We start from the raw sequence: 26,239 nt of genomic DNA, 5'->3' as shown, positions 1-26,239 counted from the left end.
TCATGCGTGCTTACGCCAGTAGGAAAACTGCCTGAATTCAGTATGTGGCCAAAAACGTGGATCCCTCTCAGCACTGTCATTCGAATCCAGGTAAAATTGGGTCTCAAGACATAAAAGAACCAGAAGAATCCAAAGCAGAGTTAAACCCAGAGCCTGCAAATGATATGATCAACTGCTGTGTGGGAAATCAGTGTGCGTTATCATTGACGACGAAATGTTTTTCAAGTTGTAACGTTTCGGTGAGGCATACATTCGGAACAAAATCAAAACCAAACAAGGTTTAAAATAAAATTTTAAGGCCTTTTTCTGGATACTTGCTTCGGCTGGCAAGAGCGATCAAACGAAGATTGGATCTATTTCATTATCCAATTTTTGGCAATGAAAATTGCCGATTCCGCGTAAGGCGGTCTACAAACGGGCGGAACGGATCAACACCCTGATCGATCCTGCACCCTCGTTCCGCACAACGTGCTGAACCCAGCGCCTTGGATGGCAATCGGCATGCAATCGTCCCACATGACGATTTTCGAGAACGGAACGACAAACTTTGGTCAAAACGGCAACACCACACCAAACGAAACGGCAGCGCACTAAATAGCGTGGTCTCACTCATGTCCGCACAGGAGAAGACCCAAATACGTATTTAACGTCGGCTGTAACGTCGCCTTCTTATGACTTCGGAACTCGTAATATTTTGCGTTGACGCTCGAGGTTTTCTTTTGTCTCAAGTGTTCCCTACTTGCTTAGATAGGAAACGGCAAATGGGTTCTTTTTTCGTGCAAGATCTATCTCTGCTTTCAGTGGTGCCTAATCTGAACTGAACTTTGAAATGTTACAAAGCTTGACTTAAACAACGCTTCCTTGATAACAGATAGGTAAAAAGGAAAAGATATGAGAGTGTGGCATGCTTTCCGAGCCATTAAATACAGCCAGCGAGCCAGTAAATACAGCTGTTTACGTCCGAGAGCACCTGAACCATCGCCTGCTGCCCATGAACATGACTGTTTTGCCCGTGGTATCGGTTCACTACTCAAAACATACCTACGATGGCTCGGTACAAATCCAACAAAGTTCAGATCGTACCAAAAAAGATGAATCCGCCAAATTGTCCTCAAGCGTGACCGATTTGAACTTTTGGGCCTATACCATATTATATTTGAGAAAACATTTGAAGCCTGCAGATTTTTGAACATTATTTGTTATTTATTTCTGATCAACGAATCACATGTTGATCCAAATGATTTCTTAAAATTAAAAATATAACATTAAGTCTATAACTATGGGGTTCTTAATGCCCTTATTACTTTTCTTCGGAAAACATCCCTCGAAATGTCGAAGTCAAAATGCACCGAGAAACGGTTAAACGATCTCATGGCACCGATGAGGGCGCTGTTAGCTCCGTAATTGTTCATTAGAGCGAGTTCACTGGTGTTGGGAAAAAGTGGAAGAAATTTTGACATTTTGAAAATTTTACCATGCAAAAATATTTTCAAGATCTTGCGGGCGTTGTATTTTTTACAACACTGTTTCTATTTCAGCCGTATGTGATAGAAAAATTGCTTTTTTTGCATCACAGCATGCGAAAATGCAACACTTGTTGTAAAAAAACTAGAAGTCCACAGATCTTGAAAATGTTTTTACATGAGAAAATTTTCAAAATGTGCCGCATGTGTCAAAATTTCTACCACTTTTTCCCAACACCAGTGAACTTGCTCTTAGAAAGGGAATGTAAAACAGAAGATCCATATTTTTAGAACCACGGGGTCGTACACTAAGCAGAATAGCCTTCAGTAGTGTGGGACAGTCGATTCGCGATGTCAGGAGGTCGGCGACGAATGAGGCACGTGTTGCTTGTCTGCCGGCTTGAAGAGTTTAGATATCTACGAGACGGCATCGTTTTTGTAGCTAGGCAAGCGAAAAGGGTCTTGCCAGTTCAGGTGTCTAAGGTAAGGTTGCCAGAATTTTTTCTACTCCCATCCGGGCCTAGCAATTCCGGGCATTTTTTCAAAAAAACCTGGCAAAATCCGGGCATGGATTTCAATTTTTCAAATCCAAAAACCGGGCAAAAACCGGGCAACATTTAGGTGTAATTATACATAAAAGCAAAGAAAAAAAGGCAAAAAATTTGAAATTAATATTTTATTAATGTAATTGCAGACTTCCAAAAACTTTTTGGAACACTTAAATATTCAAAGGTTTATAAAAGTAAATCAGCGAAATTATTTGAAAAAACCGTTGAAAATTTCCATACCGTTAATCGATGAAACTTACTCAAAAACTTTGATTTTTTTTTTGGTTTCTTGGTGAAAATTGTGAAAAAATCCGGGCAATATCCGGACTTTTTTCTCGATATCCGGGCAACCGGGCCGGACCGGACTTTATCGAAATTTTGCATCAAATATCCGGGCAAACTCGGATAAATCCGGGCAATCTGGCAAGCTTAGTCTAAGGGCGTATCGCAAGAATCGCCGATGAATAGCCTCAAGCCGAACGACACCGTTCCAGACAACTGATGCGTGTAACCGCTGTGGTTCCTCGGAACTGGTCCCATTTGATAATTGGTAGTGATATCTTTCATTATAACACTGACACTCAGAATTATACTAGAAACTAACTTTTGTATTCATGATTTTGATGTCCTTGCCTACTAGACTTGGAAATTGCAGCGGTTAAAACTGGTGGAAGAATCTTGGGTCGTTGCATGCGTATTCAAGGATGGAACGAACAATGCTGCAGTATAGGCTATTCAGGCAATACACGTCCTTGAAGTCCTTCGTTACTCTAAAAATGAAACCGAGACTTCTGGATGCTTTGTCAATCATGTAGTTGGTGTGTGCATTGAATTCCAGACGCTGATCTAGGATTACGCCAAGATTGTTAACGTGGTTCACACGTACTCCGCAGGAGGAAGAACTCCGCAATCAAAAGCAGCCGCTCACGAGAAAAGCTGATGACTGCACATTTGCTACGGTTTAATGGCAGGTAGTGAATGTAACACCAATTAGTGAAACGGTTGAATTGACATTGCAGAAAATTTATGTCGTCATTGTCGTTTATGGTGTAAAATAGTTTTAGGTCATCAGCATAGCAAAGTTTGGGGACGTCGAGGAGTGACAACACGTCGTTGAAATATATTAGGAAAATAATCGGTCCTAGATGGCTACCTTGGGGCACACCGGAAGTGGCTGGGAACTGCCTGGAAAAGGTGTCACTCGTTCGAACTATCAATTTAAGATAAGTTAAGTAACTGCGGAACCAACCAAGTTGAGTACCACAGAATCCTAAGCGTTTGAGTTTCCGATGGCAATCTCATGGTTCACCTTGTCGAATGCAGCAGACAGATCGGTAGGGGAGAATGAGGATACTTGATCCCTGGGGATACTTGATTCCTTAGCTATATCTCGAAGCTGGAATGTCTTACAAAGATCGAATGTTCTAGAAAAATGTGCCAAAATGAGCAAAATAACAATGCTTGCAGTTTACATTTTTTAAACAAAATAATTGTTTGAGTAATTGAACTTTGTTTGAAAAATTTCACTAAATGTAACTTGAAGATCTTTTTTCATCACTTTAAAATGTTCCTTACATGGGAAAGTCATGAAAAAAATATTTGTTCCAATGTATCAATCGTTCGAGCGTAAAATGAACTTCATAATGTCATTTTTTCAAAACAATTGAAAACTCTCAACTTTTTTCAGAAAAAGTTTTCTAAAATGTTGATTATGGGTACAATTGATCCCCTAGAGTTGGGTACAATTGATCCCCCTTCCAAACGGCATATTCTTCTTCTGAATTGATCGTTATGATTGCTGATTACGAAATTACTAATATTTATCCAAAAAACTAATATTTATCAAACAATTGTCTTAAGAAAAGAGCAAAAATAATTAATTTTTTCATAACTATAAAAAATAGCGCCTTTAAGTATGCAATGTTGTTAGCGTTCAGACAAAGTTATGGAATTTTCTTCTTATGTCTGCTATAAATTGTGAAATGAGAACAAACATGACCAAAATAGTCAATTAACATTCTATCTTGAGGTTTTGTTTGTTTTTTATACAAGGATTAGGGCTTCCTGAATAAAAGATCAAGTCTCCTTCAATTGGGGATCAAGTCTCCCCTAACTTCAGAAAAATCGCAATTTTTTTACTCCCACGAAAATGCTTCTAGTTCTTAAACGGGTTCAAGTATCGTTCTAATTTTCGGAGCATAGAAACTTGAAGTTACAAGCTGTCAGAAAATGTAAAAGACGACGAGTTGCTTAATTTTTCCAAAAAGATATGGTGAAAATAAGAAAAGGGGATCAAGTATCCCCACTCTCCCCTATAGATTGCATCAGTTTGAGATTTGGCAGCAAAACTTTCATGCACAAAAGAAGTGAACGTTAGCAAGTTACTTGTCGTAAAGCGTTTGGGCATGAATCCGTGCTGATCATTGGAGAATCGAACACTTCGCCAAGGACTGGAAAACAGTAGACAAAATCATCGCAATTCAGTCTGTGCTGAAAGCTAATAAGCAGTCTTCGATCAATATTTCGATTACTGGCCAACAATTGTCTGGAATCTAATTATTTATTGATTAACTATAAAAGAAGAATATACAAACAATTTAACATGCTCCTGTATTGCCTTTATACTGTTCTTTTTCAACCGTACGTGGACATAATGGGACACACTATATTAACGGATCGTTGATTTAGCGATATTGACGTTATCATGCATTGGATTGGAATGAAAATTGGCACACAGGAGTATTTGGGGGCGAGCAATTGATTTCAAGAGCTTAGTTTTGTGTGAGGGATCGAAAAAAGAGTCGTTCATATTACCTGTTCAGTGATTTTGCAAATTTCTCACGTCGAGACAAAAATTGAAAAACGAGAGTTTTAATGGAAGAAAAATCGAATCCCAGTTTTAGACTTAAAATAAGACGACAGCAAAGGGGTTTGTCCATTTTTAAAAGTTTTGCAATAATTGCTTAATACGCAAAACAAAAACGTACACGGGTTGTTCTTTTCGACGATCAATCAAATTCTGATTTTGAATTTCATTTTAATAAATATGGTCGTTCATAAAACTGTTCAATATTTTATGCAATTTTGTCGTGAAAACATATCCCAATTAACCATTTAAACACAAACCTTTTTTTTTTACTTTTCTACAAATTTGTTTATTATGATTATTTTACATTATGCTTTAGCTTTTAAAACAATTTAATAGGTATTGCATTCACAAATCACAGTTAAATTTAAAAGTTAGGTTTTTTTTTAATTAATTTGAGTGGTCTCACTCATTCGTCTCTGTTATTCTAACTTAAAACTAGACGTTTAATTACATGTTCATTTACAAATCAACTTAGATCTTATCAATCATATCAGTAATGCGTAAAAGTTTTAATAATTTCTTCTCACTTATTTTGTCATTGAACAGAATACTTTCCAAGTCAGCATCAAGATCAGCAAGTTGTCTTTCTTTCAGAAGTCCGGGGCAGTCGACTAGTAGATGTTGGATAGATATTTGCACCCCACAAAAGGTGCAAACCGGAGGACTGGTTCTAGCATAGATATGTTGATGTGTGATAAGAGTCACCCCAATCCGTAGACGGGACAGAATTCTCTGGTTGTTGGAGTCGGCCGTGTCGGTTCCAGGTAGAGTTAAACTTTTGATTCGCATTAGAAAGCAGGATCTGTTACTCCGCCAAGATGCTTACCAGCATGCAGCTAAATTGAAATTCACCCATCGTTTGATGTCTTTGCCGGGGATGTCACTGGATGGTTCGTCGGTGTTTGTTCTTCCCAGGTTAGCTAACTGGTCGGCGGTGTTGTTACCAGTAATTCCGGCATGGCCGGGAATCCAGCAGAATGTTACGTTATCTTGATGCCCATCCAATGCTTGGATTAGGTTTGGTGCCTGTCTGCATTGCTAAAAGTTAGGTAATCAAACCTTTCGTCACATATTACACGTTAAAATCGAAACGGAATTCGTACGGGATCAGCTAGTCTATCGATAAATGTGTCTCCTCGGTTGTATTTTGAGCTTTTCAGAGCGATCACATGTCATCTTTTTGTTCGTTCGCACTGCAAGTTTCCGCTTGTGGGGCGAACAACGCATGGCCTACTTTTGTGTGGGGGTAGCTGAATCTGTATCTACCACTGCAAGGTAGTAGGCCCGTGAGGAACCAAGAGATTAAATGTGATGGCAAGATTTTCAAATTAAAATTATCCTTCACCTCATTTTCAACATCTTTCATCTTATTCTAATCCTAATTTTCTATAATCTTTCAATTCCTCAATATTCTTTCTCGAAGAGTATAACATTTCCCCAAAACGAGGATAAAATGATTTCACAATATGAATTTACGGAATTTTACTTTCAATAGATCTTTAAATCAGTCAAAATTTTGCTGACATAGTGAAATTTCATTTTTCGAACCGGGACAGTCTCAATCGTTGTTCTAAAACGTCATCTTGTCTTTCGGCTCAAATTTCAGACGCCACTAGAATCATAATAAGTCTTTCTAAATAGATAGTGAACTTGTCACGATTCCAAAATGATATAATTTTTGAGAATTGGTTCACCAATTTTTAAGATACAGCCAGAATAGTAATACGGGTGTAACCGTAAATTGTACTTTATTAAACCGTAAAGGAAGGTGAATGCACTTGTAGTTCGATTTCTATGGAACAAAATATTTGATACGCCTGTGTATAGGCAACACACGATTTGTGGTGAAAACAACAAATGAACGACTTTAATTTTTTCAAGTTTCGAGTGTGTACACTACTAACAAGTCCTGAAGAGCTCACTAGCGATGAAAAGATTTGGTACTTTTTGAAAATCGTTTATAGTTTTACACTCTGAAGATTCCATACAAGCAAGCGCATCAAGCAAAACATGCCACTATCAAAATTGTATCCCAATATGTCAAAAATAATTGGTCATGGTGATATACAAGGTGTGTATATATAGAAGGTGTTACCGTATGTCAAATTCCCGATTCAGCCATTTTGGTTTTGCAACTGCGGAACTCATGGAGTTTGTTTACCAACAAACCACAGAATCTCTGAGCAAATATTCTTATGTTTGTAAACAAACTCATTGAGCGTCCCGCTAACTCCTCGCCTACTTACTGTGAAAGTCGGAGAACCTTGTGTTTCTAGAAACCTTGGAATTTGAATATAAATAAACCGACAGAATTATCCCAAAGGAAACCTTTTTTGCATATTTCGCTTTATCTGGTTAGACACAAGATTACAAATTGTTTAATTCATTTAACAGTCCGTTTTAACTTCAGATAATACAGTAATTTATTGAATCAATTGACCTTTCAGCCCAAGCTCACCAGATGTCCTCATTGGTAGTACAATTAGATAATCTCAAAAAAGCGATCCTCTTATATGACAGCAGACAACTCACTCAGAGATCATTTACATCCTCCTTGTACCGAGTAAGCTTTACGCTGAATAATTTTTACTCCGAATAATCCTTGGTCATTAAAAGTATCATTGAAAAGAACAGCTCGAATGAAAAGGACAGCATTCTGAAACATGTGCCAATTGCAAGTCGTTAGTGTACTTAGTCCCAGTGTAACAAAAACCAGTTTTACTAAATGCTTGCAAATGACTTTCGCGTACCATTTCACCAGTACTCTATAATGGTCTCCAGAGATTGCCATCGGTGCCAAATCCAGCAAAAGCTTTCACACAACAACTCTAGAACGATACATTGGAAGCGACAAGAAACAGATCTTTTGACTAGGCTACAATAATTAATGGAGTGAGCTGCAGATTCGTGCTGCTGTCTCATGCCAAAGCTGTTTTTCGGTTCAGCTAGAAAACTTGGCTAAGATAAAGCCATTGCGACATACTCCAGTGAACGTGATGTAATTCTGTTTGATTCGTTTATTTGGGTGCGCCTGTTCGCGTGTATTTATTTTTTTCCATCTTGCCATACCTTCGGGTCTTGACAAAGGCTAAGATGTGGTAACAAAGTTTTAGGTCTCATCAAAACCAGCTCATTACTGCAAAAAACCGGAAGGCAAATCTGAAATCTGCTCGAAAGTGGAAAAAGGAAACCTTCGCCAATTTTCCCACCGCAAAGACCTTTATCCTGCCACATGGGCTTTTCTTGTTCAAGTTAACGGGCAGTTCTTGCTTCCGTCGTCCTGAATCTTGGTTTCATTTACATACCGTTTACCTTGTTGATGATTTCAGTATCGCGAAACAAGCATAGGGAGACTTCTGTCACAATATTTTCCGACCAGTGCCGAAATTTATTAATTCAACAATTTGCGTTTCATTTCAGTAAAAGTTAGTTTTCTCTTCATTTGATTCAAATTTTTACGATGAGTCATTCCCCTGAACCTTGTTTCTTGTAAAAGAAAATCATGTGATTTGATCCAGTATAGAAATGAAGGGTCGGCATTATTATGATTATGACAACACGCTTCACTTTCTGTTGTAAAATTTTTGGCGCCTTAGCTTAGAATGCTCAAATTATCCTAAAAGCTATTCCTCGTGATGAACGATTTAATGGCAAACTATTTATCGGTAAGCGTTGTCATTATTCATCTCTAAATTCCACTCAAACTGCCCCTCTTACCTAAAATTAACTTGAAGCATTAGTTCTGCGCGGATGATGAAAACCTTGGAAATTTTATATTATAGAAAAAATATTAAAAATAAATTTAATTTATAAACAATTGATGGAATTATGTTAAATTATGATTTTAATTTTGAGCTTAGGTTAATGATTGTTTTTGTAAATATAAGTAGATTTTAAAGTTTGATATTTGCATTTCATTTATCCCAAATGAAGGTAGAATTCAATTTTCAAATCGTATTATACGACCACTCGTGTTATTGGAACAGGTGAATAAACCCCATGTGATTTTGAACCATTTGGGAACGTGCTGACAGCAAAGTACCGAAAATAATAAATATTCTCCTCCATCGGAATTTCGTAAACTGGAAGGCTCGAAATAGCAGCAACGCATCACAAAAAGCGTTACACCTTTCGCCGGAGAATAGCTGCGGGGGATTATTAATCCGCTTTCCTTTCTCTCACGACAACATTTATCTTATTTTGCGTCGGAGATATGGAATAAAACAACCTGAGCAACGCTATGCATAAGAAATGATGTGGGAGATTTCCGAAACAATTTTTCATCATACCGCTGGCTGTCTTGTTTGGTGGTGTTTTTATGCTAACTTTTGTTGAAATTTCGTCGACAGTAATTTATCTTTTGTTCGGAGTCAAGCACAGAAATAATATAGATTGCTGCAATTATGTTTACGGTTTCAATTTTCTGTTTTTAAAAGCGTCCAGCAGTGATTTTGTCTGTGGAGCTTTTTATTGTTTGTCAGAAGAAAGATTGCTTTTAACAAAAATTGAAATCGGGCTATTTGCGGATATCACTTTATTTTGATTTACATGCATACAATTTAAGCGAAATTTAGAAGTTATTTAATAGTTCCTTAAAGTGAGATTTTTGAATTTTCTTGGAATTTGTCCGTTTTCAAAAAGACAAATATCATAAGTATTCGCAAATAGTTTGATTGAATGACTCAAGCAATGTTCACTTTGAAGAAGGACTGCGCCAGACCAGCTTATATCAACCCTTATCCGTCCCTGAAATTTTTGCCCGTTAATTTGACACTCATGACTAAAACAAATATAACTCTCTTGTTTCTCAACCGATTCTACAAAATTTGTAGTTTTGGAAACCTCGCAATGTAACATTATTCACCTACAACACTTAAGTTTTCCGTTAATCAAAGTCTAAGAAAATAAAATCCGAAAAACATGCTTCGGAAAAAGACTGTACCGTAAAACGGGGTAACTTTGATCACCGGGTTAACTTTGACCATCAATACATTTTCCCACATTATCATCAATAACTTAGTCTTAAGTTTGAATTTTTGAAAACATTTTTCTACGTTTGAAAGCCTATTAATTGAGTATCAAACAGACAAAATTTGGTTTGTATTTGAAATTGTTTTCTGTTAGTAAAAGAGCAATTTCAAAATCTTAAAATATCATTTTTATCCAAAGCTCGCCAACAAACAGCTCTCCTGATGATATCAAAAAGTATTTAGAAGCAAACGGGTGGTTGAATAAGAAAGAACAACTTTTATTCTTTGTATATGTATAGTTATAGTGCTATTTTTATAGTCATTTAATGATAAATTTTTGATATTTAAGAAGTAAGTACATTTTCCAAGAGTAAGCCCTTATTGGACAAATGGATAGGAATCCTATCAAATCATTAATTTTGAGGAAAAAATTAAAATAGAAATAGTGGGAGGGCCTAGGGGAATGTGTGAAGGTAACATTTCATTTGAATATTGAATAATTATAATAATTTTTGCCCCTAGATTTATGCAGCATCATTGTTTTTTTCGATAAGAATTGTTTTTAGAAGAAAACCTTTAAATTAGAATTTGTAAACAATTATGAAGGTGTTTTGTATCCTTTATTATCAAGAAAACTCGTTTAAACCGTAAAAATGGAGACTGATCAATGTAACCCCAAAGTATCAATTCCTGAACAGCGAAGAAATCGATTTTAAATCAAATTCAAAGTAGTCCAATAAATTTCTGCAACCATGTTTTACGTTCATAAGAGTCTTGTACTGGTTTTAAAAATATGAAACATGCCACATTTCCCTTAATATGAACAATAATCGAAAAATATTGAAAAAAGTGATCAATATTACCCCGGTTCACGGTACATTAAAAACATCACTTAGTGTCGAAGAAAGCTGAAGTAGAAAGCCATACGTTGCACATAAGTATATGTAAACAATAAATTTAAAAAAAAATCAGTTGAGAAACAAGAGAGATTTAGCGGTTTTAAGCGAAGAGTGTCAAATTGACATACGAAATTCGAGGTCTGATTCAGGGCGCCTACAGCTACTGGTGGATGCATTTTGAGGAAAAGTAGGCAAGAGGTACCAAAAGTTTCTCAGTGGTGGAGGGTGGAGACGGAGCGTTTTTTGACAGCCAAGACCCGAAGCTGTACACGCCCTGGTCTGGTTGGGGTGTTTTTTTCTCCTGGGCTTTCAAGGTGCGTCCATAATAAAAGTAATGATGCAAAATTTTAAGAATTCATCGAGGGTCTCCCAAAAAATTGTACTATTTGGAAAGCGGATTAGGGTTAAACTAGCTAAACCCCTCTGAGCATTGCAACACATTAAGGTGGATAATTGAATGCAATCGTACAGAAACTCTTTTTAAATAAATCCTTTTTCCTGAAACTGCATTGAACTTTATTTTTTCCCTGACAAGTGATAGCAAAACGCAAGTATAGTTGCTTAAGGAGTGTATCGAAAATTAACTATTAACATATTTGGGCCTTCTACTTACTAACGCGTGAACGCGCACAACTGTGCTCACCTGTATGTAGCATCTTGATCTGTCAAGAGTGAATCAGCGCTTTGTTTACGTTTGAAACATTCGTTTCTCCCAAAATGTCACGAATTAAAAAAGAAGTTGAAATTCGTGTGTTGGACACTTGGATGCGAGAGGAGGGCATCTCGATGAATGAAGTGGCGAAACGTTTCGGCATTCATCCGGCGGGAGTAAAATCCATCATCCACAAGTTCGAGGAACACTATACGTTCGATGATCTGCCAGGAAGAGGCAGAAAACCAGGGAATCGATCGATGTCCTGCTGCTGGTTGCTGCCATATCGCGTGCTTCTTGGTTCCAGAGTAAGCCAATTTCTATTGCGTAGGGTTCTTTCTGGAACAAAAAATACTATAGCGAGAAATAGCCAAGAGCAAGTCAATTTCGTTCCGAAGAACCATGGTCACGAACAGCGAATGACCGATGGAACGACGATCCCACATCGTAAGAAGTCGAAGCAGGACACAACGTTGTGCGTATGGCGGAAAATTCAAATAATTCTTCAAAGGTAGCTCACGAAGAGCATAACGCACAAACCGACTGTGCGTCGCGCCGTTGAATTGCTTCAAAACGTGCTGTCCATGAAGCTTTCAAAAGGATCGCAGATTTTAACATTGATCGCAACAGGCAGCAATACAGAGCTCGCAAGCAGACCGGTTTAGTGAATTCTTTGCTCAAACGTATGATAAATCCCAGCATTAGGTTTGCTTTCTCGAGTACTAAAAAGAAAGTCATATGGATGTCCAACAAAACGCCAAAATCCTTTAGCTCCTCAACACGATGCAACTGCTCGCCCAACATATTCTAATCATGCAATAAAGGATTTTTCTTACGCCCAAACGTGATAAAGGGTGATACGGTCAAAATTTGGTTAATATCAACTTGACGTATATCTTTCAATTTTGCATTCAAAAAACCTGAACACCAGGGTGTCCCAAAATTACATAACTTCTGGGAATCTGGGGGCTCACCCTCCAAATGGTCGATTAGGATGTGCAGAACAAACTTTTGTATAGGGCTAAAAAAATCATGTTTAGAGGTTCCGCAAGCGCGATCTTTTAAAAAGTCCACTTTCAAAAGATTTGAATTTAAATAAATTCTGGATCCAAACATTTTCATAAAATTTTTATATTTCATATTTTTTTAAGTTTTGTTTGAGTTAAATACTACACGTAAAAAATGAAAAATGAACCAAATTTACATCAAAATGTAAAACAAACAGGCTATTTCCAAGAAAAAAAATTTTTTGGTCCAAAAATTTTGTACTCAACTGATCAAAAATGTACCAATCGTGAAATATTTTTGATACCAATGCCATCAAAAGATGCGGATTTTTGTGCACTTAAACTTTGCTGAAAAAACATATTGTTTGTATCATCGTTTGAAGAGCTATTCACGGTTTAATCCTCAATAAAAATCACAATTTAGGATATTTTTTATTTAATTTATCAAATTTGTCTTAACAAATACCTACTTTAAAATCAAAATACTTGCAAAAAAAGACTTTGATGGTTTAAGGGAGCAGAAGAGCAAATGCCAAATTTGAGCGGAATCGCACAACAGGAAGGGGTTGCACTGAATCTCAAGTGTGAAAGGGATACTGAGACATAGTGATCTAAAGTAGCATAAAAAACTGGTTTTTCATCATAAATTTTTTTTCTTTACCAATCGATTGCTTGATTGTGTAGATTTTATTAAAATTTCAATTAAGACTTACATTTCACCTGAAGACTGCAACTAGATTGGACTTAAAACAAAAAAGTTATAGCTGTTCAAAGATTGTATTTTGGAAACAAATTGTCCTGTAAAATGTAATGAGTAAAATGTACTCATTGTGTGTTTAACGACAATTTGCTACAAAAATACAATCTTTGAACAGCTATAACTTTTTTGTATTGAGTCCAATCGAGTTGTAGTCTTCAGGTGAATTGCTAGTCTTAATTGAAATTTTAATAATATCTACATAATCAAGCAATCGATTGGTAAAGATGGGCTTGTGATATAGCTCAGTTGGCAAATCTGTTTTCTCCTGAGCCGATGTCCGCGAGTTCGAGCCCAAGAGTAGACATCGAACACAGTTGTACCGGATAAGTTTTTCAATAATGATCCGCTAACTGTAACGTTGATAAAGTCGCGAATGCCATAAAGATAGTAAAACGACTATAATCGAAACAAAAAAAATCCTATCTGACGATGTGAGAAACTTTGTTTTCACCATTAGCGTATCATCAAATGATAACTTTATTACAATATATTAAAATAAAAATTGAATAAGTGTTGTGGTATACTAATGTTGCATCTAACTCTACTGTTGCATGATGCCCCGTTTGACGGTACCGTTTTTCTGTTTCATTCGAAGTAAAAAAAATTACGCGAGATTTGAATGATCCTCATTTTCACCTTCAGCTGCCTTGAACACATTCAATCAGTAAAAACCTATGCAACTTCCAATGAAGATTTCCAATCCAGCTTGTTTACCTTGCCATTATTTCTGCTACCTAACTAATGTATCTAAACTGTAAATCCGTCAACCTAGTCCATTGTAACCGACTGGAACAAGTAACTGCCCGTATTGTACTGGATCATCAGGTATTATTTTTGTGTGTAGTGTATCTGCGCCCCAATAGCGATCTATTGATGATTTAATTTTGGTTTTGGGGGACTACAACTTACCGAATCTCGTATGGACCTTGGATGAAGATGTAGACGCTTTTATCCCAAACAACGCATCAACTGAATCCGAATGCATTCTTGCTGAGAAAATTTTAGGTTCTGGATTAAAACAGATAAACGACAACTATAATGTTCATGGTAAACAACTTGACCTCGCTTTCGTCAGTGACACATGTTCGTTCGATGTTTGCAATCCACCGTCAGCACTTTTAAGAATTGACACGCACCATGCACCGTTTATTTTAAAACTTGACAATGGCTATGCATTCAGCTACCCCGAGCGTGTTGTATCTCAACAATATGACTTCCGTAACTGCGACTTCGAAGCATTGACCAACGCTCTCGAAGAAATTGACTGGACCACATTGCTAACATACACAGACGTTGACGACTCCGTTTCTTGTTTCTATGAACACATATATGATACCTTAGCAATGTTTGTCCCTAAGAAAATAACAAAACCTGAATCGACAACTCGAAAGCCGTGGTGGAGTAAGCATCTCAGGCTGTTGCGAAACCGCCTACGCAAAACAAGAAAACGTTATTTCCGTTCAAAATCAAATGAGGACAAACTCATGCTTTCGGAAGTGGAAAAAGAGTACGAACGTACCCAGGAATTCTATTTCCGTCAGTATATTGATCGCACTCAAAACGAACTCAAAACTAATCCAGCTGCATTTTGGTCGTATATCCGTAGCCGCAAAAATACGAATAGGATCCCTACTGACGTTAACTACTCCGGCAAAACCGCAGAATGTCTCACGGATTGCGCAAATTTGTTCGCTGAATTTTTTCGATCGGTCTTCCATAATGATAATGGACTCCTCCCTCCGTCTGCAGCATCTTTACCGTCATACAGCGTAAACATGCCTCCACTTGTTTTATCTGTTGTTGATGTCTACAATGCACTGACTGACTGCAGTGAACTCCTCCAAAGGACCAGGACCTGATAATCTGCCACCGTTGTTTTTTAAAAATTGTGCATCTGCTATAGCGATGCCTCTTACTAGGATTTTCAATTTATCTCTGTCTTCCGGAACATTCCCGCTAGCTTGGAAAATGGCGTCGATTACACCAGTACATAAAAGCGGCAGCACACATTGTATAGAAAACTATCGGCCAATCTCGATCCTCAACTGTTTAGCAAAAGTTCTGGAGATTTTAGTGTACAATGCTGTTTACCCATCCGCTAAACAATTAATTGACGATGCTCAACACGGATTTATGAGAAAACGGTCAACCACCTCCAATCTGATGTCATTTACTAATCTCGTTTTGCCAAAGCTCGAAAAACGTCAGCAAGTTGATGTAGCTTACATAGATTTCTCTAAAGCCTTTGACCGAGTGCCTCATAAACTTGTGATAGAAAAACTCAAACACTTGGGACTTCCTGAATGGATTATTAAGTGGCTTGAGTCGTATCTAAACTCCCGCTCAGCTTACGTCCGAGTAAACTCCGTCTGTTCTGTGAACTTCGTGATACCTTCTGGTGTTCCCCAAGGTAGTCATCTTGGGCCACTTATATTTATCATGTTCGTGAACGATTTGTGCTATCAGCTGACCTCACAAAAGCTATTTTACGCAGACGATTTAAAGCTTTTTCGCCAAATCACGACACCACTTGACTGTATTTTACTGCAGAATGATCTTGACGCTGTTCTAAGGTGGTGCAAGTTGAACGGGATGTTGGTGAATGTGGAAAAGTGTAAACTAGTGAGTTTCTCAAGATCACGCAACTTGCTCCTCCATAATTACGTTATGAATGATTGCTCTTTGGAACGGGTCGACACAATTAAGGACCTAGGTGTAATTTTTGACAGTCGGATGAGATTCCACACACACGTTGCCACCACAATCGCAAAGGCGTACGCAATGCTTGACTTTCTTCGTCGAAACACTGTTCATTTCAACGATATTTATGCTTACAAAGCTCTTTATTGCTCGATTGTCAGAAGCATTCTCGAGTACGCAGCTCCTGTTTGGGCCCCGTATCAATCAACTCTTAGCCAATCCAACGAAGGTGTCCAGCGAGCCTTTATTCGGTTCGCTCTACGGCAATTAGGATGGAATCCAGAAATCGCAACACCTTACGAACACCGATGTAACCTTATACACTTAGAAACGCTGTCCCGTAGAAGGAAATTCTTACAGTGTCTTTTCACATATGACATTCTGAGCGGCAACATCGAAAATAGTGAGTTGTTACAAAATGTCCATCTATTCGCTCCTACATGCCCACTTCGAACTCAACAGCTCCTTTGGATTCCCGCTCACCGAACAACGTATGGATACTTCAACCCAATGGACACGTGCAACCGTTACTTCAGTGAGTGTGCCAGCATTTTTGATTTTGGCATTTCAAAACAAGTGTATAAAAATAGGTTAAGACAATTTTTAGCTCAATAAGTCTGTGCGGAATTATCCTTCGAAGACATTAAATAAATAAATAAACAGTATCAGAATTCAACGATTGTTCGAGTTCTCGCTAAGGATGTTGGCTGCTTCAAATGACAGAGTGTTGCGTCTAGAGTCTAGAGTGTCCATCAGAGGTGCCAGGTGTCCTGATAAATCAGGGTATGTCTTGATTTTTTAGATAACGTACTGATTTTTTAAATTGTTCTGAATTGTCTTGATTTAAAAAAAAAGGTCTTTATTCTCAAAAAAGAAAATAGTAAAATTGTAATTGAATTTATTGTAGAGTCACCAGCATATCCAACAAACCTGTAATTAAATCGTTAAACCGATGATGATCTTCGGTTCAAATGATATATAAATAGTGTTTTTTCATATTAACTGTAGGCCAGCCAATGTTCTTCTAGCCACTGTTGCAGAAATTAAGGCGTCTACAGTACCTTTTAATCAAATTAGTGGTGTCCTGAAAAATCCTATTTTTTTCTTCAACTTGTCCTGATTTTTGACAAAACCACCAGGCATCCCTGGTGTTGCATAAGCGAAAATGCAGATTTTTTTTTCGTAGCATTTGTTTATTTGAATTGTTTGGTTTTATAGATTCTTTGTCGATTATCACATTATCAACACTAAGTTTTCGAACAATAAAATATTTTTTTTATCAAATTCACAGTATCAATCAGTTTTTAGAAAAAAAAGTTTAAGTCTTAGCCATATATTAAGGTAGAACTATAATTTTCCTTGCTCAATCTGATCCATTTTTTCCAGTTCAGAGCGTGTTAATTTTTAGTAATTTAGCACTTTTTTCCGTGAAATTTTAGCATTTCTCGGGATCCGGGAATTGCCCTTTTTATACTGGGAAATCCCAGGTAGGGCACTCTAGTTGCGTTAAATTGAATTCTCAATAATTTAAATTATATTTTGATTCAGAATTCCAAGCAGTGTTCCGAATATCAATCAAAACAAACACTCAGGATGCGTTTCCTGTTGGAAACATTCTGATTGTATAATGGGATAGCGCCTCTCGCAACTGCTTCGCCTGGCTGGTATGCAATCTCGATCAGCGCTCCTATCAGCTATGCAAACCGAGTCGCATAATTCAGAATAATCGGTTTAGCAAACATCGCATATCGGAGATGATTGAGATACAAACTGATCCATTCTGAATGTAGCTCACTCAGTATCTGCCTGAATTATATGAAATTCAAAATTATTTTTTGCAGAACGAGAAAAATCAAACAATTGTGAGGAACACCATAAATTCTCAGTAGTTTTAACGTGACGGACGACAGTTTAATAAAAGAACTTGTAAAAATTGAAAAACACGGCGAAAGTGAACATCTTTCCCTCACAAACACAACTACAATTTGATTTTAATCATACTGATGTTAAAAAACGTTATAACAACAAATAAATTTATTAATTTGCTGTATATCAAATCAAACAAAATACGCTAATGATCGGCTTCATGTATCACTCACTCACTGCCTGATCCATTCACTCCTGATCGAAGACCAACAAGATTCGCCATATGCATTGCGCATTGGTGAGATTCCAATTTGATGATGGTGCTGTACTGTTTTGACAGCAAGCATCGTGCGAGGTGATCTGTATTTTAGCGATGAATTGAACGATCGATGATCGGGTAGGTCGAGTAACAATCAATAACGAAACCCGACCGCTGTACGTTCAGGTGCGAAGGGCAATCAGAAACATTCATTGAAAATGAGTGATATTCGGAACACTGATTCCAAGTCTCTTTTGTGATATCTAGTTGAGTTTCTGACTTATTTCTGATTTGTACATCAAACACAGCTGGGTAAAGTACAATTTCTTTTAATTGAAATAATCGGGATGGGGAATGAAATTGAAATCCTATCTGTTCCTTGATTGTTCGTTGATTTGAATGAATAGCTGTCAACGAAAGTGACTTACACGTTCGCATTTTGTGAAGATTAAGTCACTGAAGATCAAATTTGTGCTGCAAAACTTGTCCTTCAATGCACATAAGCATCTGTCAAGCTTTCAACCCTTGACTGCTGCTGGAATATAAATCAACCGTACAACTAAAAATACCTGTTCATGAAGAGTAAAGCAGGTCAGAGTACCCCTAGGTTCAAGACCTATGTAACTTTTCAATTTTCCATGTCATGTCACAAATTTTTAAGTTGAGTTCCTTACAAAATTGCAAAGTAATGTTCGCTAACTTATAAAAGGTAAGAGATCCGTGTCCCTATTCCCCCATCTCAACACATGATATGCATGAGGAGTCAGGGTTGACAGTGAATAAATTATGTTCTGTCTGGTATTTCTTAGGATGTCTTCCGGCTTCAATAATCGGTTTCTGGCCCAGACGTCTCACAATGGAGCATCATGCTGACAAAGTGCTGAATCGGACGTGAGGGTGCAATAAGTAATGTTGAAGATTGGATATGGTGTCACCAAAACGATTTGTGATATGTGAAGCATCGGAATGCGAGAGAACAGAGCATCATACATAACAACAAATGATGCATTCTTCATGCACACAATATCCTAAACACCACTAGACTCGTAGCTCGAATTAGTTTATGACAATTCATCTGTGCCACTATTCAACCCGGATGTTTAGTTGGAAATTTATCAATCGTTTGATTGCGTAAATTCTCTGTGCAATCGACATCTGTAGTTTTGGAGTGGTAATCCATTTTCAATAATAATGCCATCAAGTTATGAAATGGATTATGGATTATTTATGTTTTACTATTGAATTGTTTTTCATTGATCATATGTTGAAAGAAAAACCTGTTGATTGAAGGTAAGATTTAAAAGCGTTTCCATGTGATACTTGAAAAACTAAATTTAAAAATATCAAAAATACCTATTAAATTTCTTTTTATTCAATTCGACTTAGAGCCAAAGTATTCGAAACATTCTAAAAAGGTGGCTCCAGAGAGTGCGTTAATTTACTTTTTTACTATTCCCACTCTTTATTTACGTGAATTTTCTCCTTAATCTCAAATCAATAATATGAAAAATAATAAAGTTTGAGATTTAAATATGTGAAGGAAAAGGTTTGAAAATTCTATATAATCTACTTGGAATATAGAAAAGAAACACTTAGCTTAACACAAGAACATTTTATTATATAATGAAAGGTGGCCGGGTCATTAATCTAGAAAGTTTTTTTTCCAAAAATTAATTTAACTAACTGATTGACATAAAAGTTCTACGCTAACAGAAATGGGGGATTTCAAGAACAATACTTATTTTTACAGAACTGTTTCAATCATAATTTCCCAGGCAAGGCTGTTGAAAATACTCCATAATAGCGACAAAAAAAAAAGATAAAATGACATCTGCAACGGTCCAAAATATCAGCCTTCAAAATAAAAATCAATCATAAATTTTAGATTTTGTTTTGGGTACAGTGACCTGGATCATTGTTTCGCTTGAATTGTGATTACGAGATTGGATAATGTTGCTCCATTCATTGCCTTCATGATCCATTTGGAATTGTATTAAACCGGGATAAACCTTTCGCAACAGTCCATTTTGATGTACATTTTTTTTCGCTCGACAACGATTTGAAAGCCCGGGCAACAAATGAAAATTAATAGACTAGAAAATAAAATATGGAATAAAGTTTGCCATCCGATCCAAAAAAAAAAAATAAAGAAGAAAGGAACCAACCGAATTCACCCGACTGCGACGACATAAAACAGCCTCCAGCATCCAACAACAACAAAACCGCAGCTACACAGCATCACGTAGTAATACTTTTCGTGCATGAATGTGTGTGGGCGATGTTTGAGCGGTTAACAAATGGTGACTCGTGCCTCTCGGGTGATGGAAAACTTGTCGCTCGCATCATTTACCCCAATTATTCATATTCAAATTAAGAAAAATGGCTTTCCAGTTGGAGCGATTAACGGCAACTTGAGAATACCTTCCTACAATAAAATGAATTGCGTGCAGAAAATTTCAAGGAAGCCGCGATGAAGTAAAATGAAAATAAAAAAGAATCTTCAACGTTATCGAAATTCCATCTACGCGCCCTGACGGCGGTTAGAATGTTTTCACCTTACACCTCACGTAGTAAGTTGTTTTTTGCGACTCATGAATTTTAAGCAGATAGCAGAAAGTTTGGCAATTCTATAAGCAAATAACGTCAGGTTGTCTCTCACAAAGATTAAAAACATGTCACGGAACAGAAAATTGCATGATAGCAGAGTGTTATTATTTTCGGAAGATTTCGGCAGCGAAAGTGAACTTTTTTCTCGCTATTTTTGGTTCTATTTTTAATCATAGGTTTGTATGCATGTGCTGTAGTTACAATAAATCCTACCTTTAAATTTGTTCTGTTTTTCACTAGGTACTCATTTTTCTGAATTTCATAATAACATTTTACTATAAGGTCTCTTACTACTAATTTTACAAACCATTTTTTGAATAATACTCAGACAGAGTTACAAGATTTGCGATTTGAAATCTGTTTCCAGAAACTACCTATATATACCAGATCACGCGAATCCCTAAATAACAGACATTAATTAAAGCCTTTGTATAGGCAAGAAGAGGATTCCGCTGATTTTTTAAATTATTAATCCTAATCCCATCCACCAGAGTGATATTCAGGAGAAATATTATCACCATCTGTTACCCGCTAGCACTCGGGGTAGGGGAGAAATATGTTGGTTGGGAGTTGATGTTACCACAGGGTCGCTAATCTCAAATGCGCACAGAACCGACAGCGTGAATTCTCAATGCGCAGGGAACCGAGGGATAGGAAAACAAAATCTGTCGCTAGCTGTTTCCACTATCGGTCCATAGGATTCTTCGTAGGATCTCACAAAGTTACCAAAAGCATCGACAGAGGCGTACCTCCGGAAATTTAAATTATCCAAAACAAAATATAGCAATCTTTGACCTTAAGGAAGAAACAATCGACGAGCAAGGTTTGGATGACTCCTTTCGAGTATTCGAACTTTTAAAACCCGACAATGGTGAATACTTTTAAGAACCCAAGGCTATATTTGTTTAGATCTACGTTTAGCTTTGTGTACATAATTTAGGCCTATATTTTAACATGTTTAACGATACTAGTTTTACATATATATGTTTGTGACGTCACATTATTTGTACTTGCGTACAATTTGTTGTTTTAGTTGATGTTGTGGGGGCTTTTTCAGGTTTCCAAAATCTTCGGCATCGGCTTCTACAGGAACTGAGCCAATCCAGGACGTATGCTGGCCCAGAAGCAGCTCTAACGAATTTCTACCAGCGTTCGGAATCAGGATAGAAATTCGCTTCGTTGTTCTATTTTCGGTTTGCAGGAAGGATTGTTGGTTGATGTTGTTCAGTTTGGGGTTATGTTCGGCTGTTGTTGGTATCGAACATGTGTCTCTCGAGGATCGACTACCCCGAAATCGGCGAAGGGTTCGTCGGAACGATGGCTCCTGCGGAAATAGATCCAGTCGTTGACTGGCACATAAACAAAAAAGGCCCTGTTTGGACCTTTTTCTGTTGTATATAAAGCACGCTTATTTTAATTTTGCATGACTACGCTGATTTTTCGTTCACGTACTATTTCTGTTGTAATTGTTCTTTTAACTGTGAACGTATCTTATACATGTGGTTTTAATTTTCATTAGATTTAGCTAAATACACCGTACTATTTCTGTTGTAATCGTTCTTTTAACTGTGAACGTACTTTTACACGGTACTTGTAACGTTATTAACCGTATTTGAGCCTTTTCACGGACGTTAAACGCGCACTTGTTCCTTCGTCGAAGGTTGCAAACCGAAAGCACAAAGATTGCTAACAAAAGGTCATCGAAAGTTATTTTAAGTTGTGAGAAGAGAGAGCTTACACAAATTCCCGAAAGCTAATACTACTGCTCAACCCACTCGGTTTCCGTCTCCATGAGCAGCTTCGGCCAGCGACCGACAGAGGTAGTTACTGAGGATGTTCAAACCCGGTTACCAAGAACTCAGCGCCGCGGAACGCGCGCATCTCAAACCAGGTACGACCGGCACTCATGAATGTATAACAGTTATACATTCACAAGGCCTCGTGGTAAACGAAGGTTGTGATTAAGGTGGTTCAAGGAATTTGGGAAATAAATAAATTGACTAGATAGGTATTATAATACTATTGTGGCGAAGCTAACAAGTATATTTGGAACTATCGGTTACACATCGGAGGAATAATTGTGTCGATCATCTTTGTTCTCAAGTACTAGAAACTAGCAAAAGCTGACTGAAAGAAGCAAATCCGCCTTTAATGGTGACTTCATTCCGTAATGTGTTCGTTAATTTGAAATTAAAACGAGGAGAATAACTTAATTTTCGCCATCATAAAGAGGATTTTTCCTAGTTGAATAGTTCCTAGTTCTTCAGTGTTCTTGGAAGCAGCGAGGAATATTTGGTAGAAATCAAAGGAAGAAACAAAGCTTTTCATGCATTTGACTTTCTGTTTAAATAATCATTTTCTGAACAAAAAGTGTTAAAATGTAAAAATTTAGTATACCAACGTGTGGCCCAAGTGATGCGCAGCAGATGAGTTAAAAAAACAGACAGGGCGAAGACTTGCGTTAACATTGTGTCACAAATAGGCCTTTGGAAAATTGAATCTGAAAAATTGAAAAGTTAGTTTTTGAGGGTGTTTTTGAAGCTGGTCTGAAACCAAAAGATTAATTGAGTGAAAATGAATTTAAAATAAAAATTGGAGCTTCGACGTTCTTCGTACTTTGAATTTTTTTGAGCAAACATTTTGTTGTTATTACCCTTTCGTGCACGTACAAGGGTCGGTATGAAATACTAGACTGCTGCGATTAGTTTTTTTTTCGTAATTGAAGAATATGCAGCTTTCTGTGTGGATCGCCGAAAAACTGCTGAAGCTATTTGATAGCTTAACGATAAGTATCCTTTCATTTCATTACTTCTTCATGAAAATGTGTTTATTTAATAGCTTAACTCTATTATTGGGGATTAGTGGGGGGTAGGACAGGACATCAAACGAGCGGAAAACTGATATACAATGGATTGTGGGTTCAAGCCAGCCGGAGTATCTCGGCAAATTTGGAATCATGAGTAAGTTACTTAGGTACCTTTTAAGGAGTCTTCATTTGTTCCGAACAGTTTGAAGGGAGTGAGATGAGTCAAACCTGTCCCAAACCAGTGGTAACGGACCCTTTGGTTGTGCTGCAATTATTGTTGATGAGTTAAGCATGAACAATATTTGAATGTGCGATGGAGACTTCCCGAACCGACTCGGGTCGAAAGACCTATCATCCACTGGTGGGTTCTCATACATACACAGCAAATTTTTTTTTCGCTGGAAACCAGCAAAATTTTGCTGGTTTTTGTCCCGCTGACTTTCCAGCAAAATTTCCAGCAATTTCAATTGCTGGAAAAAACAGCAAACGTTAATGCTGGTTTCCAGCAATTGAAATTGCTGGAAAATCAGCAATTCAGATTGCTGGAAACCAGCTTTTTCTTTCAAAACAATCGGCCGTATTTAGTATCAAATTTATATTTCAATTCAAAATTAAATTGAGAATATTGGCGGTGCATATAATAAGCAATAAAAACAATTATTTTATCCCATTTTTCAATACGGGATTTATTTATTTCGAGAAACACCATTTTTTACAATTTTCTATCATCGGCTCTGGGGTGGCAGCTTTGTGCCAAAGTGTTATCATCCGCCACCTGTAAAAAAAATTTTTGATTATCTATGTATCTTTTATGGAATATCCACCTGTCCAATAAAAACTCACCCTTGACTTGATGCCTGGTTGCTAGAATGTAGAGGAAAATAAAAATAATTATCTTAATCCGACCAAAATTCGTAAAATAGAGTCTCACCTTGCTACAGCGTACGAAAACAAACAGACTCCAATTTTACAACTCGATTGCTGATTTTCCAGCAAACTAGATCGATTGCTGGAAAGTCCAGCAATTTTAAAACCGATTGCTGATTTTTCAGCAAAAATGACAAGACTACAACCGAATGCTGAAAAATCCAGCAATTGGAAAACCGATTGCTGGTTTCCAGCAAAATTTTGGATTGCTGAACGTTTCCAGCAATTTTTTTTGCTGGAAATCGAGGCAAAAATTTACTGTGTACATACATACATACATACATATTAATCCTAATCCCATCCACCATGCCAAAACATTTTCATATTTAAGATCATATCCAATCACGCCTAGACTATTATGCCATGGAATGTAATTATGTACTTGTATTTTTAATCTATTGTTTTCTATTTTCTTTTCTTCTCAGGAATGATATCGTTTAAAGAAAACAGTGATATGATCTTCAGGACAGCCTTCTTTCTGCTCTCGCCCCACGTGCCGGGAGATAAAAATACGCTTCACAGTAAAAGTAAAGATGGGAGTAGTGGTAGCAGTGATGTTAATAGTGGTGGTAGTAGTAGCAGTGATAGGAATAGTCCAAGTAGTGTTCTAGCTAGTGAAAGTGATAATATGGGAGCGATTGCGTTTGATTTCGAGAGTGAAAGTGAAGATTTGTTAAAATATTACAAAACCCCGATGGAGTTCGGAACCGAAAACTCGACAACGGTGACATCACAGGTCGGAGCGACGGCTCACATTCCGTGTCGTATTCATCATATAGGGGAAGGTGTGGTAAGTTTTACAAACCTACTTATATACGCTCTTGCCTGATTGTTAAGATTTAGCATTAGACTGAGTCCAATTGGGGTCATATTTTTTAATTTCTCAAACCCTGGGGTCTAAAAAGCTTTTTTTTCGTTTAAAACTCATGCTTGATTTTTTACAGAATTTTTGAGTTCTTTTTATTAGAAAATCATTGAATAAATATCTATTAATCATTGGATAAATATTAATAATTTTGTGCTTAGCTATGATAAATATCCATTCAGAAGAAAACCTATCTTTTTGGACTCGAAGGATAAAGTGAACCCCAAACATACTTGGAAACGATTGACATAAATATTTTTATCATAATTTTTTCGTGTATAAATCATTTAAAAATTATAAAAAAAATTCAAGTCACATTTTGTCAGATTTTTCAAGCAAAATGCAATATCACAAAAATTAAAATCAAGTCAAGTATTCTCATTCTCCTCTACATAGGCAGTTACGTATGGTGCACGGCCCTCGGAAACATGTAGTTTAGGGATACCATACGTACTCTTTTGAGAGTAAATGTACTCTACGCAGGGTTCAACACGCAGGAGTGCGTCGAATGAGAAAGAGCAAATAAAACGCAGCTCTTTCGTTCTCGGTTCACGGGGCACATTTGATTGCTCGAAATTCTCTCGAGAAATTTGCGACCAAAACGCAAATTGAAAATTTTTGAGCAGAGCGAATTCGCGCGCGCCTATTCGAGAGCGCGAGCGGTTCGGAAACTGCGTTTGCGTTTTTCTGCCGCGTGCGTGTAGGAACACCGAGCATCTACGAGAGGACACGGCGGCTCACCGGACGGCGCGCGCGGCTCTCTTTAGCACACGGAGTGTTCGCCGTGTTTTAAGGGCCGACGGAATAATCTGTGCGAATAATTAAATCAATAGATATGGTAAAGCAGATAGAAGCAAGCAATAGCCTTGGGAGGAGGGTTATAACAATCCATGTTAGAAGTTTTAAAATACATACTAGTAATAGTAACTTGCACTAGTAACTATGAAAAATTTACCATGAAATAGTAAAATTTCGCAAAAAATGCCAAATGAAAGAGCTTTACACAAGGGTTGTTAAAATGAATGTTAAAAATGTTCTAGC

At 37.2% G+C, this 26,239-nt stretch overlaps 1 protein-coding gene across 3 annotated transcripts in view; it reads left to right on the top strand.

The window, feature by feature from the left end:
- The window catches only part of LOC129755561 (uncharacterized), a 112,838-nt gene that overhangs the window by 20,965 nt on the left and 65,634 nt on the right, over positions 1-26,239 (top strand). For all 3 annotated transcript variants that reach the window (XM_055752114.1, XM_055752115.1, XM_055752113.1), the window contains exon 3: positions 24,759-25,123. In XM_055752114.1, the coding sequence (XP_055608089.1) occupies positions 24,759-25,123 (365 nt within the window). The remainder of the gene's footprint in view (positions 1-24,758; positions 25,124-26,239) is intronic.

Source organism: Uranotaenia lowii, chromosome 3 (assembly GCF_029784155.1).
Source record: "Uranotaenia lowii strain MFRU-FL chromosome 3, ASM2978415v1, whole genome shotgun sequence".
NCBI lineage: Eukaryota > Metazoa > Arthropoda > Insecta > Diptera > Culicidae > Uranotaenia > Uranotaenia lowii.
The sequence above is the reverse complement of the archived record's forward strand: the minus strand, read 5'-3'. Positions and strand labels throughout refer to the sequence as shown.